Source organism: Tenrec ecaudatus, chromosome 1, assembly GCF_050624435.1.
Source record: "Tenrec ecaudatus isolate mTenEca1 chromosome 1, mTenEca1.hap1, whole genome shotgun sequence".
Taxonomy (NCBI): Eukaryota; Metazoa; Chordata; class Mammalia; order Afrosoricida; family Tenrecidae; genus Tenrec; species Tenrec ecaudatus.
In genome coordinates, this window is record NC_134530.1 from 183,079,798 (window position 1) to 183,102,713 (window position 22,916).

A 22,916-nucleotide genomic window follows, 5' to 3' on the forward strand; every position below is an offset into this window, starting at 1 on the left:
TTATCTTCCAGCCTATTTCAATTTGTTGAAATACAAAATTACATATTCGAACTCAAAGTCACCAACGATAAGTACCAGAATAAAGAAAATGTTCTAAAATTGATTGTGATGGTGATGATTGTACAGCTCTTCTTGATGTGACTTGTGAATTTTATGATATGTGAATTATATGCCAAACTGTTGGGGGGGGAAGCTACATCTGAGATTTGCAGATGGACGCCCCCCCCAAAAATCAATTAAAAAATGCAAAGTGAAAACACATGGAAAAGGCCGCTCGAATCTGAATGCACTTTGGGAAGCCTCAAGTCTTCCAATCTCTGCAGATCTTGAGAGGAAAGAACAGAAGTCTTTGAGAGGGCGACCGTCTACAGCTGAACCAGAACCTCCCAAACAGGTTCCAGGCAAGAGGGGAGTGCGTTCGCATCTACTTCTCGATACAAAAACAGATAGGAGGGAAAAGGCTAATAAGATCTGTTCAGAGAAAGGCTGCACATTAGGGAAAACCATTCGCTAAAGAAACAACCCACAGAGAACACTAATCTGTGGGATTCTGTGGCTCTTCAGAGAACCCCTGTTAACTGTACAGGTCTTCTGCCCATTTGGTGGTGCATGTCAGCCCTCTTAAACATTTCTTCCTAAACAAAGATCGACTGCTTGAGACACCACGGAGAATGCTCCAGTGGAGTTAACTCCTCCAGTCAAACACCTGGCCTTGAACACGCCTCCCCCAAAGCCCGGACAGCCGCAGCACAGCTCCGCCCACGTGAAGCCACCGAGGACCCAGAGGCGAAATGGGACGCTTTCCCCATTTTTCCCAGCGACTCCCAGTCGCTTGTCAACTGCCTGCTTCTCCCCCACGCGAATCCCAACGCCATTTCCCCTTCCACCCCCAAAGCCACTGCCCCGCTGAGAATTAGACCAAAGGGGAGAGGAAGCAGCGCCAGGCCAAAGACTATTCACGTCCACGTGGCCAACGTCTCTCCAGGCGGCGCGTCGGGCGTTTCCAGAGGCAGCTGTGAGAGGCGGGACGCAGCGCGCGGCGGGCTTTCGGCAGCTCGGCGCTGATTGGCTGCCGAGCCCCGTCGGGAAGAACCCGGATGTGCCCGTGCCGTAGCGTTGGCAGTCGCGTCAGCGCAGGTTGGCCGCCCTGAGGTGAGCTATGTCGGGGCGGATGGCGCAAGGTTGGGCCGGCTTTTCTGAGGAGGAGCTCAGGAGGCTGAAACAGAATAAAGGTAAGGGCGCGTGCCTGCAGGGGTCCATTCGCACGTCTGTCCCGCGGGAAGGAGCGGGACTGAAGCGTGTGCAGAGGAACCGGGCGAGGGAAAGGACGTTTTCTGTGGAGAAGGGGCTTTTAGGAAGAGGGTGACCGGATTGAGGTGCCCGGGGGCGGGGGTGGGAGTTCGTGGAGCTGCGAGAGGAGAAGCAGGCTGCCCGGGGCACTGGGATCTACCTGTAGGATACAGGGTTAAGGGATCCGTTTCCATATCTGTCACTTTCTCCTCTGAGAGGGATGGAATTTGGGAGAGGACTTGAGCCTGAAAGCTGGGCCCTTTTTTAGACTGGTGTGAGAATTGGGGAAAGAGCAGGGGTAGACACCAATTAGAATACTTGCGAGAGACATAGAAGCAAGTAATACTGAGGGGGAGGGGGGGAAACTGGTATTTTACACAGTACACCTGGATTAGTGCGTTCATTTCCAGTTGCTAAGTTATTTTTTTTATTTTATTGCTAATAGGTGCAGGTTTACAGAGCAGATCATCAGTTTTACATTCAACATCTCACCAAACCTATTATGACTTGCCTTATTTCTATCATTTTTCTTATTTCCTTTTTTTTTTTTTTTTTTGCCTGTCTCCTGCTTACTGAATCTTGCCTTATACCTCTCTGCTTGTGGTCTCCCCTCCCTCCATCATTACTATCAAAGTCTGTTTCTTTGGGTGTGTAAACCTTTCTGGACTCTATGATAGTAGTTTCAGACAATATTGGCCATTTGTGCTTGGCTATTTTCACTAGGAATGATGTCGTCTCCCTCCCCCCCAATACGTGTTAAAAGGTGTTGGTTAGGTTTGTTGTAATACTTTAGAATTGCATAGCGTTTCAATGTACATTTAGGTTTCCATCATTTTGCTGTTGTGAATAGTCCTGCAGTGAACTTGGGTGTGCATATAGTTAGCCATATTGTGGCTTTTATTTCTTTAGAATATATGCTGTTTAGAGGAATTGCTAAGGAGCTCTGGAGGCATAGTGGTTATGCTTGGGACTGCTAACTGCAAGATCAGCAGTTTGAAACCACTAGGCCACTAAGGGACAAAAGCAAGGCTTTCTACTCCCTTAAAGAATGACATTCTTGGAAACCCACAGGAGTGGTTCTTCCCTGTCCTGTAGGGTCTCCCGAGTTGCATTCTACTCCATGGCAGTTAGTGTGAGGGTTTGAGAGTGTTTGCTGGGCCTTATAGCATTTCTCTTTCAATTTTTTAAGGAAATAACCATACCACTTTCCATACTCATATAGATTTACAGCCCTACCAGCAGTGTGTGAAAGTTTCAATGTCTCCACATACTCACCAGCATTTGCTGTTTGCTGTCATTTGTAATATTGCATTCAATGCTGGGATGAGGCTTTATCTCATTGTTGGTTTGATTTGCATCTCTCAATTGGGTGATGAGCATGAGCATCTTATCATATGCTTGTTGGTTGCCTGAATGTCTTTGATGAAGGGTCTGTTCATGTCCTTTGCCCATTTTTAAAGTGGATGATTTATCATTTTCTTGTTGAGTTGCTGATGTTTTCTACAGATTTTAGAGCTTAGTCTCTTTTTCCCCAATCTGTAGGTTCTTTTTTATTCTTTTGGGTGAGGTCTTTTGATGCACATACATGTCTTATTTTTAGGACATCCTAGCCATCTATTTTGTCTTCTGTTTTTTTCCAGTTATGGTTGATAGTGTGTTTGTGCTATGTATTGGGGCATATCAAATTAAATATTCCAACAAGTGGCTAAAGCATCCACCTGTCTGTGCAAGAATTTGGGAGAAACTGAAAGTGATCCATATTTGTGCCATTCCAAAGAAAAGTGATACAAGAGCACACAGAAATTATCCCCCCAAAATCATTGATTTCATTTTCAGGTAAATGTTGGGGAAGATAATTCAACAATCGTCAAAGCAGTACATCAGTGGGGGAACTGCCATAAATTCAAGCCGGATTCAGAAGAGGATATGGAATGAGGGATATCACTGTTGATACCAGATAGATGAAAACAGAGAATACCAGAAAGATGTTTACATGCGTTTATTGACTGTGCAAAGGTGTTTAATTGTGTAGACCATAACAAACTGTGGATAGCTTTTAGAAAAACAGGAATACCAGAACCCTTCATTGTGCTTTTGAAAACATGGACCAAGAGGCAGTTGTTTGAACAGAATAATTTTCATGGTTTAAAATCAGGAAAAGTGTGCATCAGGATGTATCCTCTCATCATTATTATGCAATTTGTGTACTGAGAAAATAATCAGAGAAGATGAACTATATGAAGAATGCAGCACCAGGATTGGAGGAAGATGTATCAATAACCTGTGACAGATATATAGTTAACATAACCTTGCTTGCTAAAGTGAGAACTTGGGGCAAATAATCAGAAAAGATGAACTATATGAAGAATGCAGCACCAGGATTGGAGGGAGGTTTATCAATAGCCTGTGACAAATACATAGTTAACATAACCTTGCTTGCTAAAGTGAGAACTTGGAGCACTTGCTGATGAAGATTGAGAACTTCAGGCCTCAGTATAAATTCAGTGTAAAGAAAATAAAACAATTTCACAACTGACCAATGAACAAAGTCATGATAAATGAAGAAAATATTGAAGTTTTCAAGAATTTCATTTTGGTTGGACTTACAATCAATGTTCATGGAAAGAGGACTCAAGAACTCAAAGGACAGGTTGCATGGGGGAAACCTACTGCCCAAGACCTCTTTAAAGATTGAAGTTGAATAAGAATGTCAGGTGCTTCTAATCCAAGCCATAGTATTTTCTATCTTCTCATATGCATGCAAGAGTTAGACAATGAATAAGTAGACAGATGAAAACTTGATGCTTTTGAATTATGGTGTTGGTGAGGAATGTAGAAAGCACATTGAACTGCCAGAATACCAAATAAATCTTCCTTAGTAGACATACAGCCTAAAAGCCCCTTAAAAGTGGGAATGGCAAGACTTTATCGTAAGTACTGTGGCATGTTATCAGGACAAACTAGTTCCTGGAAAAGGACCGTATTCTTGGCAAACTAGAGGACAATGAGAAAAAGGAAGATTGAGATAGACTGACACAGTAGCTACAATAGACTCAAATATAGCAACAGTTGTGAAGATGGTGCAGGACCGGGCCAACAGCCGTTCTATTGTACATAAGGTCACTATGTCTTTAATGCATCTTCAGCTCATTTTTTTCTTTGTGGAGTAAGGTGTGAGTTCTGTTTCATTCTTCAGATGGACATTCTGTTTTGGTATTGCCATTTATTAAAGAGACTATCTCTTCTTCACTTACTGTGTTTCAGCCCTTTGTAAAAAATCTGTTGTATGTATATGGATAAATTTACTTCTTAGTTTTCTATTTTATTGTATTGTTATATGTATTTATTATTATATCCAGTAGAAGCTGAAGAAGCTCTGGTATTACCAGAGCTGATAATAGGTTTTGAGATCAGGAAATGAGAGTTCTCCTACTTTTTTCATCTTCAATAGGGCTTTTCTTATCCTGGGTCTCCTTCCTTTCCCTATAAAGATGATGCTTAGTTTTTTCATTTCTTTAAAGAATTATGCTGTGATCTGGATTGGGATTGCATTATGTTTATAAATTGCATTGGATAGTATCTACATTTTCACATGCTCACAGTCCTATCCATAAGCATGGTCTATTCCACTTCTATAGTTCCATGTTAATGGGAATGATGCCTATCTTTTCAATAAGGAAGTATTTTGTAATATCCTTGTAATTTTTCCTCCTGAACTAATGAAGAAACTGAGTAGTAAACAACCATAAGATTATGTGGTGGTACATGTTGTAAACAGTTTGCTGCAGAGCTAGGAGGAATTTTAGTGTTCTCGAGGCTATGAGGAGCTTGGGAATAATATAACAAAGGTTATGTGTAACTGGAGTGGGTTTTTCAGTGGGAATAGGATTTAATATATAAAAGCATAAATTGTTGGAATGGAACTATATTTAAAAATAGGCACATTGCTGCTGATGCCATTTGCGTCTTGGCTGAAAGCAGAGAATACCAAAAAGACATTTTTGGGTGTTTTATTGACTACAAATTACGAATAACATTGCAAAGGATAGGAATTCCAGAAAAACTGTGCTCATGCAAAACCTGTACCTAGATCAAGCTGCTTAATAAACAAGGAAATACTGTGGGCTTTAAGGTTGTACCCTTTCACCATACTTATTTGATCTGTATGGTACACAGATAATCTGAGAAGCTGAACTATATGAAGAATTCGGTGTCACAATTGGAGGAAGACTAATTAACAGATACTTAGGTGGCAACAATTTTGCTTGCTAAAAGTGAAGAAGAATTTCAGCACTTAACTGTTGAAGATCAAGACATACAACCTTTAGTATTACACCCCTTAATTTTTTGTTAAGATTACACAGTAACAAATAACTTCACAGAACAATAAGCAGCACCATACGTGGAGAAAATACTTACATTCTGTAAGAGTTCATATTACTTGGATCCACAACCAATGCCCATGGCAGCAGCAGTCAGGGAATCAAACAAATTGCATTGGGCAGATCCGCTGCAAGAGACCCCTTTAAAGTGGTAAAGACTAAGATGTCACTTTAAGGACGGCAGTGTGTCCGGCCCAAGCTGTAGTGTTTCGACTTGTAATTATGCATGAGTAAAGAATGAAGAATTGATGCCTTTGAATTATTGTGCCAGAATGCTCCTTAGAAGCAAGAATGCTGAGACTTCATCTCCTGTACTTTGGCCAAATTATCAGGAAGTACCAGTCCCAAGAGAAGGACCGGATCTGAAGTAGAATGTATGTAAAAAAGAGTAAAACCCTCAATTAGATGGATTGGAAAAGTGGCTTCAACAATGACTCAAGCACATCAATGACTGTGAGTGTTTTATTAGGTTGTGAATTGGGTCATTGAGTTAAAATGGACTCGGTGGTACCTAACGTCATAGAAGGCGTCAACATTTTGTGTGGGAAAACTCCATTATCTTTTAAGTCCATTTTCCCACAAATTTTTTTGAAGCTCCCTTGTATTTTAAGAGAGCCTGAAAATGGGATAGAGAGATGATGAATAAGGACTTGAGTTTCAGGCTCTGGTTTGGTAGAGAGACTTCATGAATAGACGGCCACTGTGAAGGCAGAAAGCATTTTGCCATTTTTATATATTCATAGCTAGTGTTTTGCATATAGGCCTCTTAACACTGCTTTAAATCTTTATGCCTTGCAGTTCTTATTTGTAAAACAAGAAGAATTGGATCATTTAATACTTAAGGCCTCATCACCTGTTCTGCAACCCTAAAAATATAATTAAGCCATCTAGAAAGAGGGTTGCCAACAAAATCAAGGTTACAATACTCTAGAGAAACTCATGTGCATTGGAAAACATGACAAAGAAAGTTCTTGACAGTATTGTTTATATTGAAAAGTAGAAAGGGCCAAGCGTTCACTTACAAGAAAGTGGTATTATTTTGTGGACTGCTATAACTAATGAATATATGGACTATATTTACATGGATTAATGCATAATTATTTCATAGTTGTGTGAAAGTATAATTGATACCATTTATATAATATCACATGATACCATTTATATAATATCAAAAACATATAAAATTGATTATATTCTTTTAGGGATATAGGAAAATCATGAAAATCAAGAGAATGAAATACGAAATTCAGATTTGTGGAGAAGCTTCCAAAAGTTCTTGGAAAAATTCCATTGTCTTTTAATTCCATTTTTCCAAGAACTCCTTGAAGCCCCAACACCCCCTTATCTTGAAGATATTTGTAATTATGAAATAAAATTGAACCTAATGAATTTGCAGTAACATATCCCTGGACTACCAATGGTTTAAAAAAACAAAGGTTTATTTTTCATCCTCATTTCCTGTTTCGCATGGTTTGGCAGGTGACTCAGCTCTACATGGTCACTCCGCTGGAGTGGTCATACCAGAGTTCACCCTAACAGAAGGAGAGGAAGTTTGAGAATTGAACATTGGCAATTAAATGTTTCCATAAGTAAGTGATATATGTCACTGTTCTTAACATTTCATCAAACAAAAGCTAATCATATTATTTGTGAATCAGAAAGTGGAGTTCTCTTGTATGCTCTAAAAGGGGAAAGTTTCTATCCTTGAACAATAGTAAGTCATGTTTTAGTTCTTACATTTTTAATCACTTATGCACACGAGATATACGCATAAACATTTAAAGGCATTTATATATACATATGAAAGGGGCTTCAAAAAGTTTGTAGAAATTTTCCATTATCTTTTCATTATATTTTTCCATGAGCTTTGTAAAGCCCCCTCAAAAAGTATCAGTGAAAAAGAGGAAGACCCTCAAAGGGATAGATTGACGCAATGACTGCAACAGTGAACTCAAACCTTAAAATTGTGAGGATGGCACTGGACTGGGCAGTGTTTCCTAGGGTGTGTGAGACGGAACCAACTTGATAGTACCTAGCAACATGTGTAACATAAGTACTAATATATTATTAATAGCATACATATACTGAATATGTGTAGATGTTCATGTATTGTATGTATGATCTATTTCATAATAGAGGAAATTATAAGTAAAAATGATGGAATCACACTGTCAGCTTCAAGTTACAGAGAATATTCTCTATTTTTGGTAATAGTTCTTTGCCAGTTATATTATAAACTTCACTTTGGCATCGGTTCCTGAGGGATAATCTAAAACCTAGGAATTTGGCCATTGAGTTTTTGTTGCTTTATATGTGAGTGTTAGATAGATGTGGGCCATGCTAGAAAGATCCACCAGGTAGTAGCCCCTCTATCTCAGGGGAGGGATGCTGGAGCTTGAATGTAATCACTTGGATAATGAGCCACTCTATCATATCTGTGTAGTGAAACAAACAAAACTCTGCGAATGAATCTCAGTTTGATATCATAGCTTCCTGGCTAATACATCAGTACATAGGAAAGTTGTAAGTGTCCTCTGAGGTATGAAGTTGCAAGGGTGACCTTGCGAATCTTATCCTATATGTCTCTTCGTTTGTACCCATTTTGCTATAATAAAACTGTATTCGTAAGTACTGCTCTCCTGAGTTCTGTGAGTCACTGAACTCAAGCTAGAAGGTCAGAGATGAGGGTGTCATGGAGGATCCTGACTTTTTGACTGGTTTCTGAAGTCTTGGGCAAACTTGATTGTCTGGAGGACAGTATCTTTTCCTTTGTGAAGCATGAGCTAGCTCCTGCGGTTAAGGTCAGGACAATGCCCATTTGCTGTTGGTGTCAGGAAGATATTTAGAGTTGGTCTCAAGGCAGATAGATACCATGTAACTTAGTTTATTGCTTGTTTCACTTTTTCTAATTTATAAATTGTTCAATTATACTATGGACAAAGTTGCCAGTTTTTTTTAATATAGTCAACATTTCCATTATCACTCTTCTTCCATAAGATCTAACATATATTCATATTTATTTTTACTGAAACTACAACCCAAACTCACTGCCATTGAGTCAATGCTAACTCACAGTGAACCCCTGTGGGTGTCCGAGACTATAACTGGTTTAAGGGAGTAGAAAGCCCAATCTTTGTCCTTCAGAGCTGCTGGTGGTTTTGAACTTCCAACCATGCTGATCGCAGCACAACACCTAAACACTGTGCCACCAGGGCACCTTACTTTTTAATAAGAGGTTTTAAAAATCATCTATAAGATACAGTGGATTCACAGACTGCATAAAACAATATATTTTATCTAAGAGATTTAAGATGTTAATGTGATGTTTAAGTCCTTAATCCATGTAAAATGTTCTTGTGGAGAAAAACCCCAGATGGGAGTGTGATTGGAATTCCCTTCGATCTGTAGATTGATTTGGAAAGATTTGACATTTTTATATTGTCTTATGCTTTACCATGATGATTCAGGTCTTCATTTACTTAGGTCATCAATAATATCTCTTAATAAAGTTCTAGAATATTTCCATTAAAGATCTTGAACACTTTTATGTTAAATTTATTCCTAGATTCTTCATAGTTACTGGTATTGTAATAGTCACTTACTCATTGCCGCAGAGTTGATGCCGAATTCTAGTGACCCTATAGGACTGGGTAGCCCTGCCTCAATGAGTGTGCAAGACCAAATCTTTTTGGAAGTAGAAAGCCCCATCTTTCTCCCATGGAGCTGTTAGTGGTTTTGAACTGTCAGCCTGGCAGATAGCAGCCCAATGTGTAACCCCTATGCCACCAGGTCTCGTATTAAAATGGTTTTAAAAAGCAAACCAAACTCACTGACTTCAAGTGTATCCTTACTCACAGTGATCCTATTGGACAAGGTAGAACACCTCGAAAGCCCAGGCTTTTTCCCACAAAGCTGCTGGTGGTTTAGAACTGCCAACCTTTCAGATCACAGTTCATCTTGTAAAGCACTACACCACCATGGCACCTGATCGCAATGATATCATCTCCTTAATTGTGCTTCTAATTGTTTGTTGCTGGTTTGTGAAAAGCACAACCCAGAAAAAAATAAAAGCCATGGATACTCCATAGAATAACAGCATCAATGATAGAGAAATACAAATAAAAGAGTGCAGTGAGATTTCACTTTACACCATTATTTATTTGGCAAAAAGTGAAGAAGCCTGCCAATAGCATTGCATGAAAAAGTGCATCCTCTGGCTATCCTACATTTCTCAAGGGGATGATACATTTTTGGAAAGCAATGATGTTTCTTCTAACGTTATACTTTATGACCTACAAGCTCTCCATTTTAGATGAACACCCATTCAGGTACAAGAGGGGATATAATAGCAAAAGTCATCTGGAACTAACCTAAATGTCCCACGTTCGCACATTGCATCATTAAACAACCTTGAGAATGAGTGGCTACTATACAGATTTGAACATCATGATGCAGTTTGGCAGTATAATAGTAAGTTTTAAAAAAGTAATTACATGCAGTCTGATACACTTTTTAAAAAAAATAATTTTATTGGGGGCTCATGCAACTTTTATCCCAATCCATACATACATCAATTGAGTAAAGCACATTTGCACATTCATTGCCCTCATCATTCTCAAAACATTTGCTCTCCACTTAAGCCCGGGCATTAGCTCCTCATTTTCCCTCCTTCCTCCTTGCTCCTTCCTCCCTCATGAACCCTTGATAATTTATAAATTATTATTTTGTCATATCTTACACGGTCCGACGTCTCCCTTCACCCACTTTTCTGTTGTCCGTCTCCCAGGGAGGAGGTTATATGTAGACCCTGTAATCGGTTCCCCCTTCCCACCTCATCCTCCCGGTATCACCATTCTCACCACTGGTCCTGAAGGGATCATCTGTCCTGGATTCCCTGTGTTTCCAGTTCCTATCTGTACCAGTGTACATTCTTTGGTCTAGCCAGATTTGTAAGGTAGAATTGGGATCATGATAGTGGGGGTTGGCGGGGCTTGATACACTTTTAATAAAGTTTTAAAAAGCTAAATCAAAAAATCATTTTGTAAATATTTTCAGATGCAATATAGTATATAAAACAGGAAGCAAAAGAATGATAAGCTCATGAATAGTTGCCTTGGGTGTGGGAAGCAGGCCTCAAAATGATACAAAGCAAACATAGCAGACTCATAGTCTACTGGTTTAATTTGATCAATTAGAATGAGTATGTTATTTTTGGTTTTTCTCCCTCTTTGTTTTTTTTGCCATTTATCCGATCTTTAAATTATATTGAAATCTTTTTAAATTATATTTAAAATTTTTAGAACTTCTCTAGTCTTAAATTAATAATGATGATAATTATTAATGAATTTTGCCAGATGCCTCTGGTTCCCTCTCCTTCCCAGGCCTGTGCATTTCCCTCTGTGTGTTTAGGATCGTTTACTAATATTGTCAGTGAATTGTACATAGAAATGACATGTCATTCTTGAGTCAGAGCTTTTAATTACTGTCACAGACCCTGAGTGGACAAGCCAGGACCCTATGTGTAAGCTTATGTGTAATTATCACTCACACACACACAGAAAAATGGAAATGTAGGAAACAGCAGTTTTAGAAGGACAGGTAATCATTCATCCCTGGTGATGCTGTAGGTTAAACATTGGGTTGCTAACCACAAGGTCTGAGGTTCAAACCCACCAGCTGCACTGTGAAAGAATGATGATGTCTGTTCGAGGAAAGATTTACCATCTTAGAAAGCTTCAGTAGGGTCGGTATGAGTTGGAAGTGACTCAGTGGCAGTGGATTTGATTTTCAGGATTTATAACTCAGCTAATAAGTTGAACTGCAAGTAAAAAGACGGATATTTTCAAATAGTGGGCACATTTTGACTCTGGCTGCAATCAATAAGAACTCTTTTAATACTATTGCTACCTTTACATTTTATCCCTTAAATATGTGTTTTTTTAACCTTTACATTAGCTATATAAATTAAGTATTTATCACCCAGTTTGACAGACGGGAAAATTGAGGTCTTAAATGCTTGTTTTGCCTGGGGCCATTAAGGTACAAAAAAGCAAGATCAGACTATCACTGCAGAAATTTTAACTCTTATGAAATTTAAATTGTGAACATTTTACTTCCATGCTGACTTATACAGAAATTGAAAGTTCTTTTTGAATTTTTCATTTAAGAGGATGTATAATTTCCTGCCTCAGCCATTCTACAGAGAATACCATTTGCAGGTCGTCCTGGATTTACAAAATATTCAAGTTAGATTGAACTGTAATTATAACTATCTATTTTTGGATTTTTTTGTACATCTTATTGTTGATATGTACCATGTACAATGTTGGTTGCTATGTGGAAACTGCAGATGCCACTCTATTAGTATGTTTATATCAAATGATCCTATCCCCTCCAAAGAAAATTGATTAGATTTATAAGGATACCAATAATAAATAATAAAAACTAAAGCCAAAAAGAGGGGGCAGTGGGAGATTTGATTTATGTCAGAAGCAACTATCATTGGCGGTGTCAGAATGCAAACCTGACATGTCAAAAATTGAGAAGTCCCTGTGTAGATGTGTTAAGCTGGGGTTTCTAGAGAAATAAAACCAGTGGCGCTCAAATGTGAACTTTCTATCAAAGCAGCCTGGCTTCCTTGTCCATGAGTTAGATGCTAGCTAGAGGGCCCTCCAGACTCAAACAGCTTCTGGTCAATGAAGCAGGAAGGAGAAATGGAAAATTGGAAGAGCACAGTCCAGTGGGGCAGTGTTGCCAGGCTCCATGGTAGGCAGGAACATGGCGCAATGGCTTCTCCCAGGGTTGGCGGGCAGCGTGGCCTGCTAACTCCAGAGCCAGACATAATATCCAACCAAGTAAGGAGTGGGACAAGAGAGACAGACCAATTATCCACACGGTCTCTTATAAATAGGCCAAATTCCCAAGGAGATAGCATTAGGCCGTGACCTAATTGGCGATTTACACCACCTGTATCTTCTTACAAGGGCCAAGTTGACAGATCCTGACCATCACAATAGTTCTTACTAAGTGTAGGATGACCGGGAGTCACATTCTCTACTTGTATGCTCTGAGAGTTAACACTGACATAGACAATCCAAAAGGTAGCAGAAAATTGTGGGTTTTTTTTTTTTAGCCTTATAATAGTTATTTTTCTTCTTCCAGTTTTATGTTCCTATGTTTTACTTTAGGAGCCCTGGTGGTACTAAGGGTGAAACATTGGGCTGCTAATCTCTAAGTTGTCAGTTCAAACCTACCAGCTGCCCACAGCAGAAATTTGATGACTACTCCCATAAATGACTAGTCACTATGCGTCAGAATTGACTCCTGGCAGTGGGTTTTTGTTTGATTAATGGTTACTTTACTTAGTAGAAAGTTTTCATATGTTAATTTGAGGCTGATTAGACTTTGGAAGAATACAACCTTTGATTGTTCCAGGAAGAGAAAAGGAGAAGGATTCAGGGTTAAATAACGTTTTCTAGATATATGACTTCATGCAATTGTATTTCTGTATAGACAGTATCTACCTATGTATCAAACTGCCTTAAAGTCTGTTAAGGTTAAGAAAGAAGCCCATTTGAAAAGTCAACTATCATTTTGTTTTAAGATTGTAGACAAAACCATGAATGTGAGGCAAAGTTCAAGTATTTATATAATTTTGTCAAAATTTTCTGTTTCTTCTAGCAAAGATCAAATCAAGTTAAAAACAGGAACTTTGTTTTATATCCTAAAGCCTAACTTACACAGACAGATTTATTTCCTCTAAAAATAAATTTAGAGTTGGGGCAATTCTTATTAAATATTAACAGCATAAATTTAGAATAGTTGAAACTTTAGAACGATGCCTGTCTTTCCCCTAAATGTTTGAGATACAGAAGGGAAACAAACAAACAGCCTCTTGAAGGGCTTGTCAGAGTTTGGTATTGTTAATGCTGTAGAGAAATTATAATTTTTGTTTTGATATAAAGGAATCTTTACCACTTATCTCTATGTTATAGATCCATTTGAATCGCAGCGGCGGCGCCCTATGAACAAAAGTCGACAACAACTTCAGAGAGAAAAGGCCCTTCAAGAGCAAAGCCAAAAACTTGGACTTCAAGATGGATCCACCTCATTACCTCCAGAGCAGAGGCTTTCTGCAGCAAAACAGAGTGGTACTCCTCAAAAGCCCCATCCCGCTCTTCCTTCTCCTGGCACACTCCCCGCTGCTGATAGCCAACCAGTGGAACTGGGCCGTGAGAATTCACATGATGGAAACCTCAACAAAAAAGTTGAAGTTCTGTCTCCAGAGCCAGGTTGCAAATTGGAAAAAAAGAAAATGGAATTGTTAGTAAGTCTATTTATCCACGAGAACCTTCGCCCTCCATTTTGTCTTTGTAAAATTTTAATCCCTGTTAGGCTTTAAAGAAATAGAGGTTTTCACATTTCTTTTATTTTATATTGAAACAGAAATCTAATGAATAAACTATCAAACTATAACCACCACCTAAATGTGTCATATCTCAGGTACTATTGGACATTTTATATGATGTAATTTAGTCTTCACAACAGCCTGGATGCATGCTTATTCTCATTTACAAATAGTTATCTGCGATTCACAGAGTATAAGATCTTCCCAAATAGAATATATAGTTAGTAGATAGCTGAGCCATGATTCACGTGTAAGTCTGCCTGGAGCTAAAGTTTGTGCTCCCTCAAGGACCAGAAGCTCTTCTCATATGCATAAGCTCTCTCCCCATACTGAACCTATCTTCAGCTTCTAAACTGGAGCTCTGTTGGCCCCCAAATGGGAAATTTGTGTAGAGATAGAAAAGGGGCTGTCATGAGAAGGAATGTAGGAAGCTGCAGGAGCTAACTATCAAATTCATTTGCCTGATTAGGTTTCTTTTTAGTGTATATTTAATGTTGAACTTGTACTAGCAACCACTTGACATTAATAGGTTAGTTACTGCATTCTTGAGGAGGATGCTATTCCGTGACGTGTGAAGTCTTGCCATCAGAAAGCTGTGTTTTGGAGCATGTGTTCTAGTATCCACTCTTGTTTTCTTTATGTTCTCCTAGTTTATCATTCATAAAAGAGAGAGGATAATACTCGTTTCTGTTTTCTGCCTCCTGAGTCTTTTTTTCTCACAAAGTATTTTGTATAATTTTTTCAAATCTCTTTGAAAATATTTTTCATGTTTTTCTAATATCTGATGTATGAGGGGACTTCAGAAAGTTCGTGGAACAATGAAGCCCCATCATATTTTTAAATCTCTGTACAATGAGTTTAAATTGTTTGCTGTCCACATGAGGTTTACAACTAAGAAGTCATTTTGATAAGAGATAGATACTGCGTGGCATGTGAAGCAGACATTAAGTATGCTTATGCAACTATATTTTGTTGCCTTTAAGACTAGTTAACCAGCAAAGGTGAATTTACTTGAACTGTACAATTTAAGCAGAATGTCTTTAAGAAATTAATCCCTTTTTTAAAAATTAATCTCTTTTTAAGTACTTGGGAGGTTTCTTATTAAAGATATAAAATTTGAGGAACTGTTGAATGGAGAAGGTAAATTGTGAAGTTGTAAGCTGTATTTCTTAGAGATGCTGAAGTGGTATCTGACTTTTGGTAGAGAGGCAGCAAATAGACCAGAAAATAGTAGAGAATTAGGTAGTAAAGACTTGTAAAGCCTTGCCTAGATAGTCCTTTGATGTAGCAGGATCCCACCAGGGCATCTGAAGGAAAGATGTACAGATCAAAAAAATGGTTACCGAAAACTCATATGTGCCTAGTGAGATACCTCATTACAGAAATGGCCAATGCCAGCAGTAAACTGGAGGCTGCAGGAATGAGTAGCAAAAGGCGAGTTTTGGAAGTGGTGACTGGATTTGGGAATAAAGAGCTTTGCTGTAACGGCTATAAGAAGTGACAGTAGGTGGAGAAGATGGCTTTGCCATTGCCTTGTTTAACTTGCAATGCCATAATGAGAATTCAGAGCTGAGCAGATTTGGAATTCACGTTTTCAGACCTTTGAGACTAGCCCAGTTTTCATTCAAGTTGTACTTAGCAGTGTTCAATCTGCTTAGAAGTGTTGAAAAGTTGGAAAGAAATGAACAAATGGAAAGAAAATAGATGTAATAAGCACTGGTTATTAGCTGAAGGATTTTAAAGTGGCAGAGTTTTGTAAAGAAAACGTTTGTAAAAAGTAAGACTGATACTTCTACAGTACAGACTGATGCAGTTTGTTCTCCATTTAGCATATAATACCTAATTAATTTGTACAAGTTTCTTTGTAGTCCTAAAAAAACCCACAGTGCTCTGGGTTCCAATTTATGAGTTCCTAGATTATATACATAAAATGCCTTTTACAGGGCCAATTTTTGTAGGCCTTCTTCACTTCAGATTATAGCCTTTGACTTGTTCTTATTAGAAAAAAATAAGGAGGTACAGATGAGAATTTTTGAAAAAAGAATGTGCATAACCTGGCTGGTTAAATTTTATACATTGGAACCTGTAAGACATGGGTTGGGGTAGCAAGAAATCTCTTTTGTAACTTCCCAAAAAACACTTTTTTTGCTCCCTAGGCAAGAAAAATCTCGCTGGGAAATCCTCCAACAGGAACAACGGCTAATGGAAGAGAAAAATAAACGTAAGAAAGCTGTTTTGGCCAAAGCTATTGCAGAAAGGTGAGGCACATAAACTGGGAGATAATTATAACCTGAAGTCAGCCAGTCATGTTTCTTATTTATTTATTTATTCATTCATTCATTCATTCATTTATTTATTTCATGTCAGTTCTAATAAACTGATAGTTTTCTCTAAAATTATTTAAGGCTAATTAAGTTATTTGTGCTTTATAAATAAAACTAAATTCTGGTTTTCTCAACTTATTGAGGAGGACTTTTAAGCATAGGTCACACTACATTTATGCATAGAGATGTATTTTCAGTGTTAACCATCTGTGCATTCAGAAGGGAAGGAGCCAGTTGATGTAAAGATGTGTAACTGACAACAAAAATTTTCCTTTTGACGCAGGGAATCTCTAATCACTTGGCATGTGGCAGAATAAGGGATTACATATAATTGACTGACCGTCCCACACTTTTTATTTTCTATGACATTTTCTTAAATGATTTACCAAGCACCCACTTATAATAGGCTGGAATTTAACTGTTTGCTGATGACTGAGGTTCCCCACCTCACAGGGTCTGTCAGTGATCCCTTTCTCCTTGACCTGCTGCTGTTGCGGCCACTTTGAGCAACAACACCCTGTCCTGCCCCAGTTCCACTGCCGGCCCAGTCTTCCTGCCCATTTTGTTTGTATTTCAACCTGCTGTGGCCCTAGGAAATGAAAGTTAGTTAATAAGGTAGTAAGAGTAAGAATAGTGAGGACTCAATGCAAGCAGGTACTCAACAGTGTTTGCTTTTCTGACCTCTGGAAAATTCTGGCAAAACTATTGCGGTTGGAAGGATCCTGAGAGAGACAGCAATGAGAGCTTTTGAAATTTTATTTTCCAAAAGGATGCATGTACTTGAAGTTTTTTTCTTTTTGCACCTTTTGTTGCACCTTGATCTTTCATGAAGTTTGCTTAATAAATATAGCTTGCTGGCTTTCTTTTGATTTGAAAAATGGGACAGCATATAAAAATCTAGTGCCTTCCATGTACACCAACTCCTCCCCCCCTTCCACCTTACAAGTGATTCTTGAAAAGCATTTTAATATTCTTAGCTTGGAGCAAGGAGAGAAGCTGTTTGGGGAAAAGGTCATTTGATAATGTTTAGGTCCAGCACTCATTCCTACCAAAATGCTTTTGATTTAAGAGAGCATTAATATGGGCAAGAATATGGACAATGAAGGATTTGAAGTATAAAAGAATCATCCTGAGAAATGAATTTTTATATGCAGGAAGCAAAAGTAAATGCATAGTGGAGTAACACTCAGGAGAATGATAATGAGCATTTTGTGACCAGACAGAACAGAATGAGGAAATGTTAGTGGGTCGTATTATTCAGTATTTTCTTTTTAGTACTAAAAAGGGACCGAATTCATAAAGTAAGTTGCAGTACAGTGGTTGATGTGAAGGGTTTCTTCCCCTCAAGAATGTGTCTGAAATTTCGAAATGCATGAAACGCTAATTAAAGGTTTGCTTTTGTATTTGCTTGTTCTGTTCCTTAAGTGTATGTTGTGCTTAGAGGGTGGCAAGGAGGAGAGAGATAATGAGGATGAATATGCTTTTAAACAAGAAAGGAAAAGAGTGTTTGGTTTGAAGCCCCACAAATCATTTCAGAGACCTGTAGTTTTGTCTAGAGGGCAGGAATCAAAGCAATGAAAGTTTGGGGAAATGAATCCTAAAAAGTAAAAAACACAAATAGATGTTTTCAGGCGTATGAAGAAATACTGTTTGTAGGCATCTCTTTTCTCAAGGGTTCACTAAGTACCAGAAGAATGAATTTAGTGTTAGAAATTCAGAAGGTTGTACTGGATATTTTGATGAAAAGGGAATAGAGATGTGCCATTTATATATATTATCCTTACATAATGAGTATAGATCACAAATGAGCCATTTATTTTTTAAAAAACTTATTTTCTCCTTGATGTAAACACATAATAAATGCTAATAAAAATTTAGAAAAATAGAAGGGGAGAATCTCAAATATTTAAATTGGAATTGACTCACTGGCAGTGAGATGTGTACCAATTTATTATGTGCATTTACCGTATATAATGGAAGCTGGCTTTTTCAGCACATTTTTAATGCTGTTTTTGTGGTAAAATTAGGTGCCTTGGCTGATATTTGGATCGGCTTATACTCACTTATATATGGTACTTTATTTGTTTTTCTAATTTTTTGAAAAAAAGGTTTTTAATGTTCCATTCTACTCCTGATTCTAGATCTAAAAGAACTCAGGCAGAGACCATGAAACTAAAGCGGATCCAGAAGGAGTTACAGGCTTTAGATGACATGGTGTCTGCTGACATTGGAATCCTCAGGAATCGGATCGATCAAGCCAGCCTAGACTACTCATATGCCCGGTGAGTTGGGGAAATATCAGGGAGTCCAGTTTGATTCATGTCATTGACTAGCCAAGTAAGGTGCTTTCATACATATCCTCATTAAAGCTTCAGACCTCATCATGTGCTATATATATTTCTCCTTTTCTCATTCAAGTGCCCCTCTCTTGTCAAGTCATCTTAACTCTGTTCTGTCAGCTTACCATGTAATGTATCTGTTAGAGCATATCTTGTAATATTTACCAACATTTAGCCGTTCCTGCTAAACCATCAGCTATTGAATGCTTGGGACTTTTTTATATTAACCATTTCGAATCTAACAAAGTAAATGCTACATAGCCCACATAGCAGACTCTCCATAATTACTTCTTAAATAAATGGTAGTATCTGAGTAACTTGCCCCGAAACACATAACTATTATGTCTCAGAACCAATAGTAATACTCTGTTCCTTTCTGCTCCCACTTTGTGCCCATCTCAATAACAGATTCTGATGGACTGGTCATTAGGAGACTGACTGAAGCCTAGTTCTTATTTCAGTATTTACCAAGTAAGCATGCTCGCACGCGTGTGTGTGTGTGTGTGTAAGCTTATGAGTAAACAAAAAATACAGCTCCATCTAGGAAACTTGAACTGTTGTCTTCATTCTGTCCTATTATACACTGCACAAATTAGTTTGATGTTTATTTTCTTGTTTTCAACCGTTGGCATTTTTTCTAAAGAGAAACAAAAATCAGCATGGAATATTTTAAATGAACTAACACATGCAAAGAATTATATGGGCTTTGCAAACAGATAAAAGGGCAAAAAAATAAGTTCAATTTCAGGGGTTTCAGCCCTTTCAACATTGCTTTAATCATCCTAGTTTGTCTTCTTTCACGAGGGACCGCTGTGTTAATGACTCCGTTTTGCATCTTTCTCTGTAACACTAGAAATCAATCATAATGCCTCATTAGTCCCGGGTAAACCACAGCATCAGAATGTTTACACAACAATTTAATAAAGCGGAAATGCTTGATTGTGGTTTTCGGTTCACTGTTTGGTGTTTATGAAAGAGGGTGGTGGTTGTCCTTGTGATTTTTTGAATGTTGTTTGACCATATGCTATTAAATTTAATGTGTTGCTTTTATTAATTAACTTATGAGTCAATGCCATCAGTAGCTGATAACTAGAGGTTCCAGATTTCTATTAATGAAGTCATTAAAGAGGTAATCAGGATTTTATTATGAGTAAGCTAAGCCTTTTTAGCACACTTTCTTCTCTGTACTAATGTTCGCCAGAGGAACATTTTTATGCCTGTATAGTTCTTCCTGTAATTCATTCAGATTACAAGATAGGGTACTTGTAACCTCAACTGAAAACCATGGATCATGTGTTCGTGTTTTAAATCAGCCCTGGTGTTGGCTGGAGAAAGATGCCTTTGCATGACCAGTGTTACATAGCGAGCATCACAATTTAGCCTTCAGAGACCCACGGGGACAATGGCATTACTAGTCACAGAAGCAAACAGCCAGTTATATGTGACTATCTTCATAAAATTGCAGTAAACGTTGACATAGTTGAAGTTGATTAATAAGCTTACGATGTCAATTTCTCTTGGTACTGACACTGTATGTGGATGTTGTGTGAGACCATTTTAAAAGCCTCAGCTGGTGCGTTATGTCCAAGAGAAGCCAACTGTGACTGGAACCAGGGCTGTGTCTTCTTTTCAGGTGTAAGATTAAGAGCACATTTCCTAAATTTCTCTGTGTGTATTGAGAAAATGTAAATAATATTGTGGTACAGATTTCTTGTCAAAGGGGACCCCCAAGGCAGACAGTTTTTATGGGGAATTTATTTAATTTCTTTTGAAGATAAAAATTATAATCTTGGTTCTATAGCACCTCCAAAACCAGACACAAATGCACTGCCATCGAGTGGATGCCAACTCACAGTGACCTTGTACGACAGTGTAGAAGTGACCTGTGAGTTTCTGAGGCTGCAATTCTTTATGGGAATAGAAAGCTTCATCTTTCTCCCTTAGACTTGCTGGTGGTTTCCCACTGCTGACCTTGTAGTTAGCAGCCCATCATGTAAGCACAACTCCACCAGGACCCCTTTTGGCATCTAGAAACTCATAGACCCCCCAAAAAACCCTACTCATAGTGACCCTATAGGACAGAGTAGGGTTTCAGGAGAAATACAAATTTATTGTCTATTTTTCTAGAAGAAGCTGTTTCTTTGTGGAACAGCTGGTGGGTTTGAACCTTTTGGTTAGCAGCCCATCATTTACCCCACTGAACCACCAGGTCTCCTTCGGAGGTCTTTAGGTACAACAAATAGTGAGTGCTCGATAACTAACCAGAAGGTAGATGGTTCAAATCCATGTACTGTTGGCACTACACAAGAAAGGTTTGGCGATCTGTTTCCATATAGTTAATAGTTAAGAAAACCCTGTAGTGTCAGTACAATCTCGCTCTCTTTCTCTCTCTCTCTCTCGTTCAATCATTTTGTTAGGGGATCTTACAGTTCTTATCCCAATCCATACATCTGTCCATTGTGTCAAGCACATTTGTTACCATAATTTTAAAAACATTTTCTTTCTGCTTGAGTCCTTGGTATCATCTCCTCATTTTACCCTTCCCTCCCCACCCAACCTACCTCATGAACCCTTGATAATTTATAAATTATTATTATTTTGTCATATCTTACACTGAGCAGTGTCTCCCTTCACCTACTTTTCTGCTGTCCGTCCCCTTGGGAGGGGGTTATATGTAGATGATTGTGATCAGTTCTCCTCCCACCTTCCCCTTCCCCTCCTGGTATTGCTACTCTCATTATTGATCCTGAGGGTTTTATCTGTTCTGGATTCCCTGTGTTTCTAGCTCTTATCTGTACCTGTGTACATGCTCTGGTCTAGCTGGATTTTCAAGGTAGAATTAGGGTCATGATAGTGGGGGGGAGGGCATTAAAGAACTAGAGTAGTGGTTCTCAACCTTCCTAATGCCACGACCCTTTAATACAGTTCCTCATGTGGTGACCCCCAACTATAAAATTATTTTCTTTGCTACTGTTAAGAATTGGGCAACCCCTGTGAAAGGGTCATTTGATCTCAAGGGGCTTGTGACCCATGTGTTGAGAACCCCCAAATTAGAGGAAAGTTGTATGTTTCATCAGTGCTATACTGCACCCTGACAAGCTCATCTCTTCCTTATGACCCTTCTGTAAGAGGATGTCCAATTGTCTGCAGATGGGCTTTGGGTCTCCACTCCACACTATCCCTTATTCACATTGATATGATTTTTTGTTCTGGGTCTTTAATGCCAGATTCCTGATCCCATCGATACCTCATGATCACACAGGCTTGTGTGCTTCCCATGTGGACTTTGTTGCTTCTCAGTTAGATGGCTGCTTGTTTATATTCAAGCCTTTAAGATCCCAGATGCTGTATCTTTTGATAGCTGGGCACCATCAGCTTTCTTCACCACATTGGCTTATGCACCCATTTTGACTTCAGTGATCATGTTGGGAAGCTGAGCATCACAGAATGCCAGGTTATTAGAACAAAGTGTTCTTGTGTTGAGGCCCAATGTCAGTCTGCTACCTTACTGTTTAATTATAAATATATGTATGTAGATCTATTTCCCTATCATTATATATAAATATATTTATATATGTACATGCCTGTGTTTAGATCTTTATACATGCCCTTTGCCTTCTAGTGTTTTCCTCTATTTCCTTTTACTCTCTTGTCCCACTATCATGTTTTGCCTTCATTCAGATTTCAGTAATTCTTCTTGGTTACACTGCCCTTGATCAAGCCCTACCAGGCCTCCTACACCCTCCTTGCAGTCAATTTTAGATCACTTGGTGTTCCCTTGTCCCTGGTTTGTTAACACCCACATTGTTTCCCCTGCCTCCTCCCCCTCTCCTGTGTCCTATCCCCCTGTCTGCCCCACATCCCAACCCGACTGTCGGTCCCATTATTTTCTCCACCGGATTGTTTATCCCACCTCTCTTACCTAGATAGACATGCAGAGACAATAGTAAGCACAAAATAAGACAGAGCAAAACAAAACAATAACCACAAAAAAGCCTATAAATTGTTCAAGGTCTGTTTGTTGACCTTGAGGAATGTTTTCTGGTCGAGTCTGATGGGGTGCCACACCCTGACCCCAAAGTCTATTTTTGGTATTCCATTGTTTTGCCCCCCTTGCTGCTTTGTTGCACGTCCTTAGTGTTTCGCCCCAGTCTGGTAGGGTCAGATCAGGCAC

At 38.7% G+C, this 22,916-nt stretch overlaps 1 protein-coding gene across 2 annotated transcripts in view; it reads left to right on the top strand.

Moving 5' to 3' along the window:
- Positions 1-1,090: 1,090 nt before the first annotated feature.
- GORAB (golgin, RAB6 interacting) overlaps positions 1,091-22,916 on the top strand; it is a 34,385-nt gene continuing 12,559 nt past the window's right edge. The window contains exons 1-4 of one of the 2 annotated variants that reach the window (XM_075564785.1): positions 1,091-1,232; positions 13,667-13,994; positions 16,236-16,337; positions 18,545-18,685. In XM_075564785.1, coding sequence (XP_075420900.1) covers positions 1,160-1,232; positions 13,667-13,994; positions 16,236-16,337; positions 18,545-18,685 — 644 coding nt within the window. In that variant the 5' untranslated portion in view covers positions 1,091-1,159. Of the gene's footprint in view, positions 1,233-7,155; positions 7,262-13,666; positions 13,995-16,235; positions 16,338-18,544; positions 18,686-22,916 lie in introns of those variants that run through there. The other variant, XM_075564794.1, reaches the window with a different exon arrangement.